We start from the raw sequence: 20,442 nt of genomic DNA, 5'->3' as shown, positions 1-20,442 counted from the left end.
CACACACACACACACACTGAAACACTTATTTCCTTTGGTGCTATAATGTGGAAATTATTTCAAGCGATGGTGACATGGAGAAGCGATCAAATCCTACTCCTATGGGTAAGGCTCTACCATCAATACCCATCCACATTGTGGAGGCTTTATTGTGATTAAGGGCAGTAATACAGAGAAAATAAGCTTTCTGTTGGTTGTTTTTCTATTGACTAAAATGCAACGATAATAGACAAACAGCCAATGCTCTGCAACTGTCAACTCCTGAGTTTGTATGGTTATGTTTTTCATATCGCACAGGAAGAGTTCAGTCCTTGCATTGCACTACAGCAATATTATACATACAAACACACATACACACACATGCACACACATGCACACACCACACACACACAGAGAGAACAGTATGCCTTTGAAGCCAGGCTGTAGTAAAGAGATGTTTCAAGGCCCCAGTATAATCATGAAAATCTCCTCCTTCTGTCCGCTGTCCACCACAACATTGGTGCTTTCATTCTTCTTAACTCCCCTCCATTTCCATACTGATGGTGGTACTGTGGTCCCTATCTATCTCCTGGTTCTCCTGGTGCCTCCTACCCCCTTGCCCCCCCTACCTACCTGCCCTCTCCTCTCACCCCTCGCCTACCCACCTGCCCTCTCCTCTCCCCCTCTCCTACCCACCTGCCCTCTCCTCTCACCCCTCTCCTACCCATCTGCCCTCTCCTCTCCCCCCTCTCCTACCCACCTGCCTTCTCCTCTCACCCCTCTCCTAGAGTACCTCCCTGCCCTCTCCTCTCACCCCTCTCCTACCCCCCTGCCCTCTCCTCTCACCCCTCTCCTAGAGTACCTCCCTGCCCTCTCCTCTCCCCCTCTCCTACCCACCTGCCCTCTCCTCTCACCCCTCGCCTACCCACCTGCCCTCTCCTCTCACCCCTCTCCTACCCACCTACCCTCACCTCTCCCCCCTCTCCGAAACACCTGCCTTCTCCTCTCACCCCTCTCCTACAGTACCTCCCTGCCCTCTCCTCTCACCCCTCTCCTACCCCCCTGCCCTCTCCTCTCACCCGTCTCCTACCCCCCTGCCCTCTCCTCTTACCCGTCTCCTACCCCCCTGCCCTCTCCTCTCACCCCTCTCCTACCCATCTGCCATCTCCTCTCCCCCCTCTCCTACCCACCTGCCTTCTCCTCTCACCCCTCTCCTAGAGTACCTCCCTGCCCTCTCCTCTCACCCCTCTCCTACCCCCCTGCCCTCTCCTCTCACCCCTCTCCTAGAGTACCTCCCTGCCCTCTCCTCTCCCCCTCTCCTACCCACCTGCCCTCTCCTCTCACCCCTCGCCTACCCACCTGCCCTCTCCTCTCACCCCTCTCCTACCCACCTACCCTCACCTCTCCCCCCTCTCCTACACACCTGCCTTCTCCTCTCACCCCTCTCCTACAGTACCTCCCTGCCCTCTCCTCTCACCCCTCTCCTACCCCCCTGCCCTCTCCTCTCACCCGTCTCCTACCCCCCTGCCCTCTCCTCTTACCCGTCTCCTACCCCCCTGCCCTCTCCTCTCACCCGTCTCCTACCCCCCTGCCCTCTCCTCTTACCCGTCTCCTACCCCCCTGCCCTCTGCTCTCACCCCTCTTTTACCCCCTTCCTCCCTCCTCTCTCACCTCTCCTATGTACCTGCCCTCTCCTCTCACTCCTCTCCTACCTCCCTGTCATTACCTCTCCCCGCAGATACTGTCATCTCGCTCCCTATTTCTCTCTCTCACTCCCCACCCTCTTCTCTCACCTCTCCTATGTACCTGCCCTCTCCTCTCACTCCTCTCCTACCTCCCTGTCATTACCTCTCCCCGCAGATACTGTCATCTCGCTCCCTATTTCTCTCTCTCACTCTGTCTTTCTCTATACCTCGCTCTCTCTCTGCATCTTGTCTCTCGTTCCCACCCTCTCTGTTAAACCTGCAGATTCTGCCTTACTTTCTTTCAAACATTTTATTTTATATTTTGCATTAAATGACAGTCAACAACATTCAGAGGATTCTGTCTTTCTCTCATCTCAACTCAATTCAATTCAAGGGGCTTTATTGGCATGGGAAACATATGTTAACATTGCCAAAGCAAGTGAGGTAGATAATATACAAAAGTGAAATAAACAATAAAAATGAACAGTAAACATTACACTCACAGAAGTTCCAAAAGAATAAAGACATTACAAATGTCATATTATGTATATATATACAGTGTTGTAACGATGTATAAATGGTTGAAGGGAAAATTCAGTTAAAGTCGGAAGTTTACAAGTCGGATTACTCCAGATTGCGGTGGTCAGTCCAAATGAGGAAAGGGTGTTTAGCCCCCTCAAGCCAATGCCTCCACGCCTTCAGAGCCTTGACAACAGCCAACAGCTCCCGATCACCCACATCATAGTTTCGCTCCGCCGGGCTGAGCTTCTTCGGAAAAAAAGCACAGGGGCGGAGCTTTGGTGGCGTACCCGAGCGCTGGGACAGCACAGCTCCTATCCCAGCCTCGTACGCGTCCACCTCTACTATAAATTCCATAGAGGGATCAGGATGAGCCAGCACGGGAGCCGAGGTTGTAACGGCTGTCGTCGGTGGAAGAAGGTGAGGACCAAGGTGCAGCGTGGTAAGTGTTCATGATATTTAATAATAAACAAAAACTGAACACTGAATAACAAAACAACAAAGAAACAACCGAAACAGTTCTATCTGGTGCAGACACACAAAGACTGAAAATATCCACCCACAAAACCCAACAGAAAACAGGCTACCTAAATATGGTTCCCAATCAGGGACAACGATTGACAGCTGCCTCTGATTGAGAACCATATCAGGCCAAACACAGAAATAGAAAATCATAGAAAAACTAACATAGACAACCCACCCAACTCACGCCCTGACCATACTAAAACAAAAGACAAAACAAAGGAACTAAGGTCAGAACGTGACAGAGGTAAACAGAGCCTTCAGGTGACCAAAAGCCTGTCCGCCGCAGCTGACCACTGCAGTCGCACCGGTCCCCCCTTTAGCAAAGAGGTAATGGGAGCCGCCACCTGACCAAAGCCCCGGATAAACCGCTGCACCTCCTTTACCGTGGTTGGAGTTGGCCAATTCTGCATGGCTAAAATGCGGTCCTTCTCCATCTCCACCCCTGTCGCGGACAGGCGGTACCCTAGGAAGGAGACGGACTGTTGGAAGAACAGACATTTCTCAGCGTTGACGTACAGGTCATGCTCCAACAGTCGACCAAGCACCTTGCGCACCAGGGACACATCCTCGGCGAGATTAGCTGAGTATATTAGAATGTCATCTATATACACCACTACATCCTGCCCGTGCAGGTCCCTGAAAATCTCATCTACAACGGATTGAAAGACTGATGGAGCATTCATCAACCCGTACGGCATGACAAGGTATTCATAGTGCCCAGAGGTGGTACTAAATGCCGTCTTCCACTCATCCCCCTCCCGGATACGCACCAGGTTGTAAGCGCTCCTGAGATCCAATTTTGTGAAGAAGCACACCCTGTGCAATGACTCTGTCACACTGGCTATGAGAGGCAGCGGGTAACTGTACTTCACTGTGATCTGATTTATACCTCGATAGTCAATACACGGGTGTAAACCTCCATCCTTCTTCTTCACAAAAAGAAACTCGAGGAGGCAGGTGAAGTGGAAGGCCGAATGTATCCCTGCCCAGAGATTCGGAGACATATGTTTCCATAGCCGCCGTCTCCTCCTGTGACAAAGGATACACGTGACTCCTGGGAAGTGCTGCGTCTACCAGGAGATTTATCGCACAATCCCCTCGTCGATGGGGTGGTAATTGAGTCGCCTTCTTTTTACAGAAGGCGAGAGCCAAATTGGCATATTCAGGGGGGATATGCATGGTGGAGACCTGGTTTGGACTCTCCACCGTAGTTGCACATATGGAAACACCTACACACCTCCCTGAGCACTGACGTGACCATCCCTTGAGAGCCCCCTGTTTCCACGAAATAGTGGGGTCATTATCGGCCAACCAGGGACGCCCCAACACCACAGGAAATGCAGGTGAATTGATCAGAAAGAGACTAATTCTCTCCTTATGATCCCCCTGCGTTATCAAACTTAGTGGAGCTGTGACCTCCCTGATCAGTCCGGACCGACTATCTAAGGCATGTACAGGAAAGGGCACATCAACAGGAACAATAGAGATCCCTAATCTAATTGCAAATGAACGATCAATAAAGTTCCCAGCTGCACCTGAATCTACTAGCGCCTTATGCTGGGAATGCGGGGAAAACTCAGGAATTTTTATATATACACACATGTGCGAAACAGGAAGCTCTGGGTGAGTCGGGTGCCTACTCACCTGGGATGATCCACCAGTGCCCTGCCTGCTGCCTCGACTCCCTGGAGAACCTCCCCAGCACCGACCAGCAGTGTGTCCTCTGCGGCCACAGGTGGTGCAGGGAATGGCCCCCCCTCCGGTCCCCCTCATAGCAGCACCTCCTAGCTCCATTGGTGTCGGATCTGAGGTGCTGGGGGATGGAACTGACGGACCCCGATCCGGACGTCCGCGGGAGGCCAACAGGTTATCCAGCCTGACGGATAGGTCCACCAGCTGGTCAAAGGTAAGGGTGGTGTCCCTGCAGGCTAGCTCCCTACGAACGTCCTCGCGTAGACTACACATGTAGTGGTCGATCAGGGCCCGCTCACTCCATCCCGAGCCGGCGGCCAGAGTTCGAAAGTCCAGAGCGAAGTCTTGTGCGCTGCTCATCAATCAATCAATCAAGTTTATTTTATATAGCCCTTCGTACATCAGCTAATATCTTGAAGTGCTGTACAGAAACCCAGCCTAAAACCCCAAACAGCAAGCAATGCAGGTGTAGAAGCACGGTGGCTAGGAAAAACTCCCTAGAAAGGCCAAAACCTAGGAAGAAACCTAGAGAGGAACCAGGCTATGAGGGGTGGCCAGTCCTCTTCTGGCTGTGCCGGGTGGAGATTATAACAGAACATGGCCAAGATGTTCAAAATGTTCATAAATGACAAGCATGGTCAAATAATAATCAGGAATAAATGTCAGTTGGCTTTTCATAGCCGATAATTAAGAGTTGAAAACAGCAGGTCTGGGACAGGTAGGGGTTCCATAACCGCAGGCAGAACAGTTGAAACTGGGACAGCAGCAAGGCCAGGTGGACTGGGGACAGCAAGGAGTCATCATGCCCGGTAGTCCTGACGTATGGTCCTAGGGCTCAGTTCCTCCGAGAGAGAGAAAGAAAGAGAGAAGGAGAGAATTAGAGAGAGCCAAGATGTTCAAAATGTTCATAAATGACAAGCATGGTCAAATAATAATCAGGAATAAATGTCAGTTGGCTTTTCATAGCCGATCATTAAGAGTTGAAAACAGCAGGTCTGGGACAGGTAGGGGTTCCATAACTGCAGGCAGAACAGTTGAAACTGGAACAGCAGCAAGGCCAGGTGGACTGGGGACAGCAAGGAGTCATCATGCCCAGTAGTCCTGACATATGGTCCTAGGGCTCAGGTCCTCCGAGAGAGAGAAAGAAAGAGAGAAGGAGAGAATTAGAGAGAGCATACTTAAATTCACACAGGACACTGGATAAGACAGGAGAAGTACTCCAGATATAACCAACTGGCCCTAGCCCCCCGACACAAACTACTGCAGCATAAATACTGGAGGCTGAGACAGGAGGGGTCAGGAGACACTGTGGCCCCATCCGATGATACCCCCGGACAGGGCCAAACAGGAAGGATATAACCCCACCCACTTTGCCAAAGCACAGCCCCCGCACCACTAGAGGGATATCTTCAGCCACCAACTTACAATCCTGAGACAAGGCCGAGTATAGCCCACAAAGATCTCCACCACAGCACAAACCAAGGGGGGGCGCCAACCCAGACAGGAAGATCACGTCAGTAACTCAACCCACTCAAGTGACGCACCCCTCCTAGGGACGGCATGAAAGAGCACCAGTAAGCCAGTGACTCAGCCCCTGTAATAGGGTTAGAGGTAGAGAATCCCAGTGGAGGGGAACCGGCCAGGCAGAGACAGCAAGGGCGGTTCGTTGCTCCAGAGCCTTTCCGTTCACCTTCACACTCCTGGGCCAGACTACACTCAATCATATGACCTACTGAAGAGATAAGTCTTCTGCTCATCCCCTGTCTGAGATGATACAAGCGTTCCCCTGCCGCTCTCCCTTCAGGTGGATGATCGAAAACCACCCGGAAGCAGCGGGTAAAATCCTCATAATTGTCCAACGTCGGTCCTTCCCTTCCCCAGACTGCGTTGGCCCATTCGAGTCCTCTACCAGTCAGACAGGAGATGAGGGCGTTCACACGCGGGCGTGAACGGTTGCCAGGTAGAGCCCCAGCTGGAGTAGGAACCCCTGGCACCCGGCAGCCGTTCCATCGTATACCCTCGGGAGCACAAGCCGAATCCCGCTGAATCCAGGTGAAGGATGGGTGGACAGCGGTGTGGGTTGTTGTGGGAGCTGGGGTGATGATGATGGGGTTGCTGGAAAACCTCCTCTCTCCCATCGCTCCATGGTTTGCAGCACGCGATCCATGGCTGTGCCGAGACTTTTTAACATAGTCGCGTGCTGCTGGACGCGCTCCTCCATAGGTAGAGAAGGGCTGTGTGCACCTGCTGACTCCATTATATGGTGTGTGTTTCTGTCAGCGTCTAGGTGATGTGGGTAAGGCGGAGTCAGGCGCAGGACACAGAGATGAGTAATAATTGTAACTTTACTCAAAAATAATCTTCCAACAAGGAGAACGAAAATCCAGAATCACATAAACGAGACAACTGACAACAATAAACACGCACAAAACCATGATGGCTCCAGAGGGTTAAATAGGGAAATAATTCAAACGTAATGGGAACCAGGTGTGTACAATACAGACAAAACAAATGGAAAAAGAAATGTAGATCGGTGGAGGCTAGAAAGCCGGTGACGTCGACCGCCGAACGCCGACAGAACAAGGAGAGGCACTGACCTCAATCCTATAGAAAATTTGTGGGCAGGACTGAAAAATCATGTTCAAGCAAGGAGGCCTACAAACCGGTCTCAGTTACACCAGCTCTGTCAGGAGGAATGGGCCAAAATTCACCCAACTTATTGTGGGAAGCTTGTGGAAGACTACCTGAAATGTTTGACCCAAGTTAAACAATTTAAAGGCAATGCTACCAAATACTAATTGAGTGTATGTAAACTTCTGACCCACTTGGAATGTGATGAAAGAAATACAATCTGAAATAAATAATTCTCTCTACTATTATTCTGACATTTCACATTCTTAAAATAAAGTGGTGATCCTAACTGACCTAAGACAGGGAATTTTTACTAGGATTTAATGTCAGGAATTGTGAAAAACTGAGTTTAAATGTATTTGGCTAATGTGTATGTAAACTTCCCAACTTCAACTGTAAATAACCATAAAAATGGATTGTTTTTACAGTGGTGTTTGTTCTTCACTGGTTGACCTTTTCTTCTGGCAACAGGTCACAAATCTTACTGCTGTGATGGCACACTGTGGTATTTCACCCAGTAGATATGGGAGTTTATCAAAATTGGGTTTGTTTACGAATTCTTTGTAGGTCTGTGTAATCTGAGGGAAATATGTGTCTCGAATATGGTCATACATTGGGCAGGAGGTTAGGAAGTGCAGCTCAGTTTCCACCTCATTTTTTGGGCAGTGTGCACATAGCCATTTTCTTGAGAGCCAGGTCTGCCTACGCGGCCTTTCTCAATAGCAAGGCTATGCTCACTGAGTCTGTACATAGTCAAAGCTTTCCTTAAGTTTGGGTCAGTCACAGTGGTCAGGTATTCTTCCACTGTGTACTCTCTGTTGAGGGCCAAATATCATTCTAGTTTGCTCTGTTTTTTTGTTAATTCTTTCCAATGTGTCAAGTAATTATCTTTTTGTTTTCTCTTGATTTGGTTGTGTCTAATTGTGTTGCTGTCCTAGAGCTCTGTGGGGTGTGTTTGTGTTTGTGAACAGAGCCCCAGGACCAGCTTGCTTAGGGGACTCTTCTCCAGGTAAATCTTTCTGTAGGTGATGGCTTTGTTATGGAAGGTTTGGGAATCGCTTCCTTTTAGGTGGTTGTAGAATTTAATGGCCCTTTTCTGGATTTTGATAATTAGCGGGTATCGGCCTAATTCTACTCTGCATGCATTATTTGGTGTTTTACGTGGTACACAGAGGATATTTTTGCAGAATTCTGCATGCAGAGTCTCAATCATCTCTCTCTCTCTGTCACTCTCTCAACTTCTGTTTCTCCTCCAGCAAACAGAGGTTGCTGGTGTTGTTTCTTTCTCTCAACAGAGAGTGTGTCACAGTCAGTGTCCCCTGTCTGTGTGCAGTGTGCTGTGAAAGTCCCCACTAACACTAAAGTGACAGAGGATGAGGGCTCCACTGAGAGTAGAAGGAACGGGGCTCATTAAAAATAGAAGATGTGTGTGTGTGTGTGTGCGTGCGTGCGTGCGTGCGTGCGCACGCATGTGTTGTGTCAGGGTCAGTAGATTGTGGTGTCGGACATTTGGCCTGCAGCATTTTCATTTAAAGAACATTTGAGAAATGTACTGTACCCATATGGATTGGGTGCGTACTGGTGTTCAGAATGACAAAAATAACATTTAGATTATGGTTATTCATCTTAACCATACATGCAAGTCGACGATGCAAGGACATTTAGAAAAGGGGAGATCTAAAGATGCAACAACTAGCATGGATTGTTATTATGACTAGAATTGTGCCATTGGCTACTGGAGAAAGAAGCCTCCCTACCGTTTCGTATATGCACTTGAATGGCGAATAGTAAGCGTACTTCAATTGACAAATAAAGTTATTTTTAGGAGCTCTTTTTAATTGTGGCCATCAAAATCGTTTTTAACACGCGATTGCATTTAGAATGGTTACGTAATCATTGGGCTTATAAAAGCACGTTTCACTCCAGCAGCAACATGAGCTGTTTGAGGAGCTGTAGCAGCTCATAGGCTCTGTATCTGTACACTGTGCTCGTGTGATAAACATAATGACTAACGAAAATACACACACGGCAATTGAATTCCACAAAATTATGCAAATGAACCTATAGACTGATAAGGATGAGCGGTCAAATATATTTCCATTGACAGGTTTTTCCAACAATGAATAGGATTTTGCAATGGGATTTTTATTATTCTCCCTAACAGTTGGCTGGCACCAGTTTTATTTATCAGCTTTTAATTTTTTGATAGGCTAATGAAAATCCTTGTCTGTGTGTGTTTGTGTGGGGGTATGTGTGTGTGTGTGTGTGTGTGTGTGTGTGTGTGTTTGTGTGTGTGTGTGTATGTGTGTGCACTTGGGTCCATGCATGTGCTTGCGTACATGCATTTGTAAAAGGATACAACAGACTAAGGAAAATATCTGTCACACCCAGTCACATCTTCTACACTAATTGCCATACAACAGAACCTTAATTTCACTCTCTCATAGGCACACACTATAGTATGCTGATTGTTTACATTCCAACATTTACTTAGCCCTGTGTGATACTGTGAATATGTATGTGACCATCCTTGCCACCTTTCCCCATGCCTATAAAAAGACCAGTCTAAACTGTTAGTTTTTCTTGGCCACCATAACTGCAGGCCTGTATTAGCTCCACCTGATTCCCCCACACGCCTGCCTGGGAAAGCAGCCTGGAGTTTGTATTCTGCGGAGGTGGCCAGTCCCTTACAGACAGGGGAAATTAGACTGACAGCCGAGTAGTGTGGAGGAGCACCCGATGCTTTGTTTAAATGCTCCACTAAAGGTCACAGCGGCAGCAACACACAAAGAGTTAACCTCACTGGAATGGATTGCGTAATGACAGTAGACATCCTTTAATTAAGGACCGAGCTGATAGACGATGTCTCACAATAACATATTTTGATATGCAGACATGCAAACACACAGGAATATAGTCACATAAACACACACACACACACACACACACACACACACACACACACACACACACACACACACACACACACACACACACACACACACACACACACACACACACACACACACACACACACACACACACACACACACACACACACACACACACACAAACACTTAAGCATCATGAAAACAAACATCCAGCACACACATTGCCTCTCCATAGATTGCTGGTTAAATAGAGGAATACAAATGGGAGTCCTCAGATGATCAGTCGAGGTGGAGGTGCACTGCTCCCTGTTTAGCATTCTGATACAGGACAATGTTCTCATTGTGTATCTCCATATCCTGGCATCCATGTTGCTCTCTCAAACTGTTCTCCCCTCATCCCCTCCCCCCTGCTGCCCATAATAGAAATCATCCAGCCTTTCTGTGTTCTACTGGCCCTACCATAATGTAAAAACAAAATACCTGGCTACTGATGGATCCACTGGTTCAACTTGGAGAGGCCATAGCCTGCTGAGAACATGTCATCAAACAGGGTCTGGTCCACCCTCTACATCTGTGGCATCCAGGGATTCACCGCTCGGTAACCAGTAATCACCCACATATACACATACATGCATGAGAACACGCACGCACGCCTTAAATATGCCTGTGTTTAATGGAACGTTCTCCAGGTAGACACTCAGACTGTCTGTTCCTTTCAGAGTCAATGTTAAATGTAATGTGATAGATTACCATGCAATACTGCAAGAGCCTTACATGTAACTGAGACAGAGGACAGACCGACAACAGACTGTCTCCATCACAAATGGGACCCTATTCCCTATAGTGCACTTTTTTTGAAAAGGGCCCTGGTCAAAAGTAGTGCACTATATAGAGAATAGGGTGCCATTTGGGACTCACACGAAGGATATTGGATATTGTTATTGGGTTGCTTTTATGGATATTGATATGTCAAGGCTTTTCTTTTCTTTTTTACACTCAATTCACTGGCTTTGTCCTTCCCCTCCCTCGTTCTGTCTACAGTACAGTACAACATAGCATAGTTGTTACAGAAGGCTAATGATAATGTTGTCAGAGCTGGAGAATTGATTGGAACAACGTGGATGCACTCATATAACCTATACTACAGATAGCCTTTACTACAGCCTTTCATTACAATAAACAACAACGCTGTACTGTAACCATGCCAACCATACCTGAGCCCTACTCATGCTGCTGCCAGAGACAGAGAGTATATTGTCAAGCTATGACAGACATATAAAATGGAAAGGAAATAGAAGAAAAGGATAAAATAAGGGGTTAGGAACAAATACACGTAGAATGAACAGTTCAATTGAATTGGATGAAGAGAAAATACATTGGCCTCAACATGTCTAGGAAATGATGACACATTTCCCTTGTAGTCTATCTGTCTCTCTCTTTTCTCTTCATTGCTCTCTCTTATACTATCTCTCTCTCTCTCTCCCTCCCACTCTCCTTCTTTATTCCAGAGAGGCTCCTGTGAAGTTCAACATAAATGTATCATTGAACAGAGGGAGCAGTCACTTGTCTCTCTAAGAATTATATTATTGATGTGATCTGCTACGAGTATGCCATGTCTTGTAAAGACTATCCTACAGGTCCATGTTCTCTGATACAACCATATATATCACGGGGGAAATACAAGTTTCCTCCTTCAGTCTACGGGAGAAAACATACACATCTGTCCAAAAATAAAGGTGATGAGTAACTAGGTCCATCTGGGCTGTAGTGTAGTTGTTTACAGTTTCCCTCACTGACCTCTCTCTCTCAGCTCCTGGGGTTGGGTGTTTTGATTGGTCATCACCATCGGTCACAATCCCTGGATCATTACAAGCCCAACCTAATTACCTGACACTGTGTGTGTGTCCAAGGCTTTCCTCTAGGATGCACAAAACAAGCTAATACCACATACTAGCATATTGGACCATATAACAGTATTGCATTTTTTATTTAAAACTTTACCCCTTTTTCTCCCAATTTCGTGATATCCAATTGGTAATTACAGTCTGGTCCCATCGCTGCAACTCCCGTACGGACTCGGGAGAGGCGAAGATCGAGAGCAATGCGTCCCCCGAAAAACAACCCATCCAAGCCACACTGCTTCTTGACACACTGCGCGCTTAACCCAGAAGCCTGCTGCACCAACGTGTCGGAGGAAACACCGTACAACTGACCACCGAAGTCAGCTTGCATGCGCCTGACCGCCACAAGGAGTCACTAGAGCGCGATCGGACAAGGACATCCCAGATCTGTAGTGACGCCTCCAGCACTGAGATGCAGTGCATTAGACCGCTGTGCCACTCGGGACGCCCATAACAGTACTGATTCACAGAAAATGTTACTAGTTAATTGTTATATAATTAAACTCTCCCTCCCTCTCCCTCTCTCACTCTTTCTACTGCTCTCTCCCTCTGCCTCTCTCTCTCTTTCTGTCTCTCTGTCATTTTAGCTGACAGTATCCAAAGTCACCCAGAGGTTTTCCTGGAGGCAGAGCCCAGTCCTGGTGCCCCAACCATGCCCCCTTCCCCTGGGACAGACAGCAGTGGAAGGGGAGGAGGAGGAGGGCGCAGAGCCAGTGTGACCAGCGTGGACAGTGAGACGTCCTTCTGCTCTGTGGGCCGGATGAGTAGCACCATCACCAACAGTGAGTGGGAGAGAGAATGAAAGAGAGACAGGAGAGAAGGAGAGAGAGGCAGAGAGAAATGGCAAAAGAGAGAGAGAGGACAAGATAGAGAAAGAAAGAAAGAAAGAAAGAAAGAAAGAAAGAAAGAAAGAAAGAAAGAAAGAAAGAAAGAAAGAAAGAAAGAAAGAAAGAAAGAAAGAAAGAAAGAAAGAAAGAAAGAAAGAAAGAAAGAAAGAAAGAAAGAAAGAGAAAGGCAGTGATATGAAAAGAGAGAGAGAGAGATATAGAGAGAAAGAGGCAGAGAGAGAGAGAAAGAAGCACAGAGAGAGAGAGAAAGAAGCACAGAGAGAGAGAGAGAGAGAAAGAAGCATAGAGAGAGAGAAAGAAAGAAGCATAGAGAGAGAGAGAGAGAGAGAGAGAGAGAGAGAGAGAGAGAAAGAAACATAGAGAGAGAGAAAGAGAAAGAAGCATAGAGAGAGAGAAAGAGAAAGAAGCATAGAGAGAGAGAGAAAGAAACAGAGAGAGAGAGAGAAAGAAACATAGAGAGAGAGAGAGAAAGAAGCAGAGAGAGAGCGAAAGAAAGAAGCACAGAGAGAAAGAGCAAGAAGCATAGAGAGAGAAAGAGAAAGAAGCACAGAGAGAGAGAGAAAGAAAGAAGCATAGAGAGAGAGAAAGAAGCACAGAGAGAGAGAAAGAAAGAAGCATAGAGAGAGAGAAAGAAGCACAGAGAGAAAGAGAAAGAAAGAAGCATAGAGAGAGAGAGAAAGAAGCACAGAGAGAAAGAGAAAGAAAGAAGCATAGCGAGAGAGAAAGAGAAAGAAGCATAGAGAGAGAGAAAGAAGCAGAGAGAGAGCGAAAGAAAGAAGCACAGAGAGAAAGAGAAAGAAGCATAGAGAGAGAAAGAGAAAGAAGCACAGAGAGAGAGAGAAAGAAAGAAGCATAGAGAGAGAGAAAGAAGCATAGAGAGAGAGAAAGAGGTAGAGAGACAGAGACAGAGAGAGAAAAATAAGCATAGAGAGAGAGAGAGAGAAAGAAGCACAGAGAGAGAGAGAGAGAGAGAGAGAGAAAGAAGCATAGAGAGAGAGAGAGAAAGAAGCATAGAGAGAGAAAGAGGTAGAGAAAGACAGAGAGAGAGAAAAATAAGCATAGAGAGAGAGAGAAAGAAGCACAGAGAGAGAGAGAGAAAGAAGCACAGAGAGAGAGAGCGAGAGAGAGAGAAAGAAGCATAGAGAGAGAGAAAGAGGTAGAGAGAGACAGAGAGAGAGAGAAAGAAGCATAGAGAGAGAGAGAGAAAGAAGCATAGAAAGGGAGAGAGAAAGAAGCATAGAGAGAGAGAGAGAGAAGCATAGAGAGAGAGAAAGAAAGAAGCATAGAGAGAGAGAGAAAGAAGCACAGAAAGAGAGAGAGAAAGAAACATAGAGAGAGAGAAAGAGAAAGAAGCATAGAGAGAGAGAAAGAGGTAGAGAGAGACAGAGAGAAAGAGAAGCATAGAGAGAGAGAGAGAAAGAAGCATAGAGAGAGAGAAAGAAGCACAGAGAGAGAGAGAGAGAAAGAAGCACAGAGAGAGAGAAAGAAGCATAGAGAGAGAAAGAGGTTGAGAGAGACAGAGAGAGAAAGAAGCTTATATAGATAGAGAGAAAGAAGCACGGAGAGAGAGAAAGAGGTAGAGAGAGACAGAGAGAGAGAAAAAGAAGCATAGAGAGAGAGAGAGAAAAAAGCACAGAGAGAGAGAGAGAGAGAAAGAAGCATAGAGAGAGAGAAAGAGGTAGAGAGAGACAGAGAGAGAGTTGGAGACTGCTCATTAGGATCAGAGGAAAAGGACACATTGGGGCTACGCTCTATACATTATTTAATCAATTATCTACGGTGGGTACATATAGCCAGCCTCCCCAGATTTTACCTCAGATTAACCTACTTCTATTGCTAATACTGTGGTGCCTAAAAGACCAGATGAATAATACCATTAGTATCCACAAATCACTTCAAATAACTCCAAGAAAACCTTATTATCTTGATATTCCTGTGTTCATTCTCCCCCTTCTGTGTGTTTCTCGCTCTCGCTCTCTCTCTCTCTGTGTGTGTGTGTGTGTGTGTGTGTGTGTGTGTGTGTGTGTGTGTGTGTGTGTGTGTGTGTGTGTGTGTGTGTGTGTGTGTGTGTGTGTGTGTGTGTGTGTGTGTGTGTGTGTGTGTTTGTGCGCCTCAGTTTCCAGTAGCTGGTGGGGCTCTAAGAGGTTGGACTATTCTCTGTACTGTCCAGACGTGTTGACCTCCTTCCCCACCGTGGCACTGCCTCATCTCTTTCATGCCTCCTATTGGGAGTCCACTGATGTAGCTGCGTTTCTGCTCCGACAGGTAACACCCACCCCTCCATATGTATATGTGTGTGTTTGTGGTTCTCGTGACTATTGAGCCTAGAATTCAGATACTGTATACCAACAGTCATTATTTGTGCTGGGGATTGTGGCTGTGTGTGCTTGCATGCCTGCATGCATATGTGTGTGTGAGGGTGTGTGTGTGTATTACGTGTATGTCGGAGGTGTGTGTGGATCTGCTCGTGATATCTTCAGACACTCGCAGATTGAACAAAACCAGCCAGTGTGTCGTGTCCAATTAAAACCCATCTGACCAGTGACAGCCTTTTAACATTGTCATTAGAGAGCAATGAGATACACTACATGGCTAAAAGTATGTGGACACCTGCTCGTTGAAAATCTCACTCCAAAATCATGAGCATTAATATGGAGTTGGTCCTCTGTTTGCTAATATAACAGCCTCCACTCTTCTGGGAAGGCTTTCCACTAGATGTTGGAATATTGCTGCGGAGACTTGCTTCCATTCAGCCACAAGAGCATTAGTGAGGTCGTCCATTCGCCCAATGATGTTGGGCGATTAGGCCTGACTCGTAGTTGGAGTTCCAATTCATCCCAAAGGCTTTCAATGGGGTTGAGGTCAGAGCTCTGTGCAAGCCAGTCAAGTTCTTCCACACCAATCACGACAAACCGTTTCTGTATGGACCTCGCTTTGTGCACGGGGCCGACGTCATGCTGAAACAGGAAAGGGCCTTCCCCAAACTGTTGCCACAAATTTGGAAGCACAGTATTGTATAGAGTGTCATTGTATGCTGTAGCATTAAGATTTCCCTTCACTGGAACTAAGGGGCCTAGCCCAAACCATGAAAAACAGCCCCAGACCATTATTCCTCCTCCACCAAACTTTACAGTTGGCACTATGCATTGGGGCTGGTAGCATTCTCCTGGCATCCGTCAAACCCAGATTCGTCCGTTGGACTGCCAGATGGTGAAGCGTGATTCATCACTCCAGAGAACACCTTTCCACTGCTCCAGAGTCTAATGGCGGTGAGCATTAAACCACTCCAGCCAACGCTTGGCATTGCGCATGGTGATCTTAGGCTTGTGTGCGGCTACTCGGCCATGGAAACCCATTTCATGAAGCTCCTGATCGAACAGTTCTGCTGACGTTGCTTCCAGAGGCAGTTTGGAACTCGGTAGTGAGTGTTGCGAACGAGGACAGACAATTTTTATGCGCTACGCGCTTCAGCACTCGGCGGTCCCATTTTGTGAGCTTGTGTGGCCTACCAATTCGCGGCTTGGCCGTTGTTGCTCCTAGACGTTTCCAATTCCCAATAACAGTACATACAGTTGACCGGGGCAGCTCTAGCAGGGCAGAAAATTGACGACCTGACTTGTTGGAAAAGTGGCATCCTATGACGGTGCCACGTTGAAAGCCACTGAGCTCTTCAGGAAGGCCATTCTACTATCAAATCAAATCAAATGTTATTTGACACATGCTTACTTACTTACGCCCTTAACCAACAATGCAGTTCAAGAAATACAGTTAAGAAAATGTTTACTAAATAAACTAAAGTAAAACATTTAATAAAATGGAACATCGATACCGAGTCAATGTGCAAGGGTACAGGTTAGCTGAGGTAATTTGTGCATGTGGGTAGGGGTAAAGTGACTATGCATAAACAGTGATTAACAGCAGTGTAAAAACATGGGGGGGGTCAATGCAAATAGTCCGGTTGGCCATTTTATTAATTGTTCAGCAGTCTTATGGCTTGGGGGTAGAAGCTGTTAAGGAGCTTTTTGGACTTAGATTTGGCGCTCCGGTACTGCTTGCCGTGCAGTAGCAGAGAGAACAGTCTATGACTTGGGTGACTGGAGTCTTTGACGATTTTTTGGGCCTGACACCACCTAGTATATAGGTCCTGGATGGCAGGAAGCTTGGCCCCAGTGATGTACTGGGCCGTACGCACTACCCTCTGTAGCGCTTACGGTCGGATGCCGAGCAGTTGCCATACCTGGCGGTGATGCAACCGGTCAGGATGCTCTCGATGGTGCAGCTGTAGAACATTTTGAAGATCTTGGGACCCATGTCAAATCTTTTCAGTCTCCTGAGGGGGAATTGTGGGCACTATGGTGTTGAACGCTGAGCTGTAGTCAATGAACAGCATTCTCACATAGGTGTTCCTTTTGTCCAGGTGGGAAAGGGCAGATATTTTTTATGGTGATTGCATGGTTGTGTGCTCGATTTTATACACCTGTCAGCAACCGGTGTGGCTGAAATAGCTGAATCCACTAATTTGAAGGGGTGTCCACATACTTTAAGGAGAAGAGACCAGAGCACCCTCCCAATACAGTAAGGTGTTGTGTCTCAAATTGCACCCTATTCCCTAATAGTGCACTACTTTTGACCAGGACCCATAGGGCTCTGGTTAAAAGTAGTGCTCGATATAGGGAATTAAGGTGCTATTTGGAAAGTGCACCCATGGTGTTGGCTGCTGCGGAACCTCAGTATTTTGTGTGAGAGAGTGACGTGAGGGGAATCAGAGAGTACACAGGAAATAAGATGTATTATCTATCTCTGCCATGAAGATAATAAACTGACTGATTGTTATCTTGGATCAGTGGGTTTCAGCTCCAATCGATATCCTATCATGGAAATGGATACGGACCTTATGATTCGCATCAAGCTTACTTCCAGTGGTTCGCACAAACTTACTGCCCTTTTCATTTATTTACTGTACTGTACTGGTCTAGTGAAATCAATTACCTATTCTTACATAATTGCTGTGTAATAAGAGGTTGAATCTTAAACTGGGATCTCGTTAATACAGTCATGGAGTAGAGCTCCTTCTCTCACTGCGACCTCTCCTCTCCTCTCCTCTCCTCTCCTCTCCTCTCCTCTCCTCTCCTCTCCTCTCCTCTCCTCTCCTCTCCTCTCCTCTCCTCTCCTCTCCTCTCCTCTCCTCTCCTCTCCTCTTTGGAAACACATCATTAGCCCTGCTGTTTCATTAGCCTGGCTACACATTGATTAGGCTAAAGATAGACAGGTTTTTCTTCTCAACTTCTGAGATTAAATGTACATAGCGTCCACTCCATAGCGGATCATCCTCTAGCTATCCTGTTAATACACCTCAATCTTCCTCTTGACAAATGAGCTCCAGTTAGCATCTGTGACTGTGTACGCCTCAAGATAATGACAGTCCTTGTTTCATTCTCTCTAAAGTGTGTTTGAGCACCAGAGGATGAGTATTCCATATAATTGTTTTGTCTGTAGGTCGTGTGACACTCCACTGATAAATGTGCATCAGGTGCCTAAATGTAGACTAGGGATTCTGTTTGAGAAGTGCCGTCATACTGAGTGGACTAAGCCAGCGGTGGATTAATGGAATGTGTGCGTGCGTGCTTGTGTGTGTGTTCATGTAGCTCATACGATGCGACAGTGTGAAGGCCCAGGAAGCTGACAGCAAGGACTCAGCCCCCTTCTCTCCATCCAGCCCACGGGAGAAGTGGCTTCGCAGGAGGACGCATGTCAAACTGAAGGTGAGGAAACCAACATGACTTATTAATGGAAGATAAAGGACAGTTCAGTAGGAAGTGTTTTAGCCCCACACTGTTGATTCTATGGCTATGTCCGAAATGGCACCCTATTCCCTATATAGTGCACTGCTTTTGACCAGGGCTCTGGATAAAAGAAGTGCGCTATATAGAGAATAGGGTCCCATTTGGGACAGATTTGGGACTACTGTTTGTATTGTAGAAAGAAGCCATTTGTAGTACGTTCAATCGCTTTATGAGGAAATAAATATTGAATCATCTTTAGTTGAAGTCCGCTCGAGACGTTCAAACATTTTATAATTGAATCTCAGTCAGAGACAAAGCGATAAGGACGTGTGCGCACACACACACACACACACACACACACACTTATGCACACACTTTTACCATCAGCTTCACACATCTTTTCACAGCTTGAAACATGTTTGCCTCAATAGCCTTGGTCTCCTATAGATTAACATTAAAATACACAGACACTAAATGGGCAATTTATTTGCAATTGTTGCTTGTGTGTCAGTGTGTGGGCTGAGATTAGAATGTCGGAAAAAAGACTGTTTCATCTTCGATCGTTGATGCTAGCACAACAAAACAATTACCTGATGCTCCAGCATAAAAGACAACATGACTACTGTCATGCTGAAAGGTCAGCCCAGTCTATTTCTGGGACATCTTTTAGTCACAGTATATTCAAAGCAAATAATTCAATAACAATGGGCTTTTGTCCTGTTATATGATGTACTGCGTCGCCCACTGGAACCTATCCACAGTATATTTAAGGAAACTGGACATAGGTTTGATTGGACTGTGTCTTACATGCTCTGCTCCAGTCTCCAAGCCTGTGATCTGTCTCTTGTGTAAGTGGTAGAGGAGCAACAGCTGGAGGAGGAGCAGCTTGGAGAACATGACCGGAATATGATATCTGTTATAGCCGTACTGTTATACAGTCTCCTGGTGTCCTGTATAGACTTCATCTGGGCACTGCCAGCTCATCCAGGGAAAAGTGATACCATTCAGAGGGCCCTGCCTGGCATCAGTGACGCTGTGACTTCAGTTCACTATCCTAGTAAGGGGCTCTTTGTCACTGATGGAGTGGGGCCACCGCTGTAAGACAGGGGTCTGCCTCTCTTCTCCATCTCCTCCTCTCAGTGTGTCTGAGGGCAAGGTGAACTCACCACGCACCCGGTGTGATAGCGATATGTTCTGCTTTTTTCTCATAAGACAGACATTCATGCAGAGAGATTCAGCAGTGACCTGTAGTAGAGACATGTGGCAAATGTCCAGATATTAGAATTAATCTGGCCTTTCAGCCTATTCACAGACAGTGCTGCAGGCATGCCAGTGTGTAGAAGTCTGTGTGTGTGTGTGTGTGTGTGTGTGTGTGTGTGTGTGTGTGTGTGTGTGTGTGTGTGTGTGTGTGTGTGTGTGTGTGTGTGTGTGTGTGTGTGTGTGTGTGTGTGTGTGTGTGTGTGTGTGTGTGTCATGCTGAGATGCCACAGCTTCAGCATGGCTCAGTACTGGCAAAGATTAATTATTGACAAACTTAATCAAAATGCAAATTTGCGTTGTGTCTGGAAATGTTTAATTGCTTCATTAGATGACATTAGCTGGGGTCCCACTATTCATGATACAGGGACTACCACATCAGTCTACACCATATAGTATGTTAGTGTGCTCAAACTAGGCTCATGGAGCTATATTGTAAGAGTATTACGTAGACCTTGATACAGTTCCTCATATTCCTGTTTTTTCTTTGAATTGGATATTATTTTTGTCCATGCAGCTTGTTCTTCATTAGGTATGTGTGTGATGCCCACTGAATGAAATGTTTCAGTGACTGTAGGAAGTCTGTTTAGGAACATCAAGATATTAAAATATACTGATTATTGTTTTTCCTTTAGAATTTGTAACCAAACAGTCAAATCTCAGGAATTCCAATCACTGTTCTTGGTGCTGTCTCCACTTGTAGCCTAGGCTATTTGACTGTTCGTTTGTTT

The 20,442-nt window shown here is 46.5% G+C and overlaps 1 protein-coding gene across 1 annotated transcript in view; it reads left to right on the top strand.

Annotated features, from left to right (window-relative positions):
- The window catches only part of LOC120028360 (membrane-associated phosphatidylinositol transfer protein 3-like), a 146,391-nt gene that overhangs the window by 101,164 nt on the left and 24,785 nt on the right, over positions 1–20,442 (top strand). The window contains exons 11-13 of the mRNA XM_038973579.1: positions 12,411–12,605; positions 14,788–14,936; positions 18,317–18,433. Of these exons, the coding sequence (XP_038829507.1) occupies positions 12,411–12,605; positions 14,788–14,936; positions 18,317–18,433 (461 nt within the window). The remainder of the gene's footprint in view (positions 1–12,410; positions 12,606–14,787; positions 14,937–18,316; positions 18,434–20,442) is intronic.

This window comes from Salvelinus namaycush, chromosome 34 (genome assembly GCF_016432855.1).
Source record: "Salvelinus namaycush isolate Seneca chromosome 34, SaNama_1.0, whole genome shotgun sequence".
NCBI lineage: Eukaryota > Metazoa > Chordata > Actinopteri > Salmoniformes > Salmonidae > Salvelinus > Salvelinus namaycush.
This window is presented reverse-complemented; position numbering and strand designations above follow the sequence as displayed.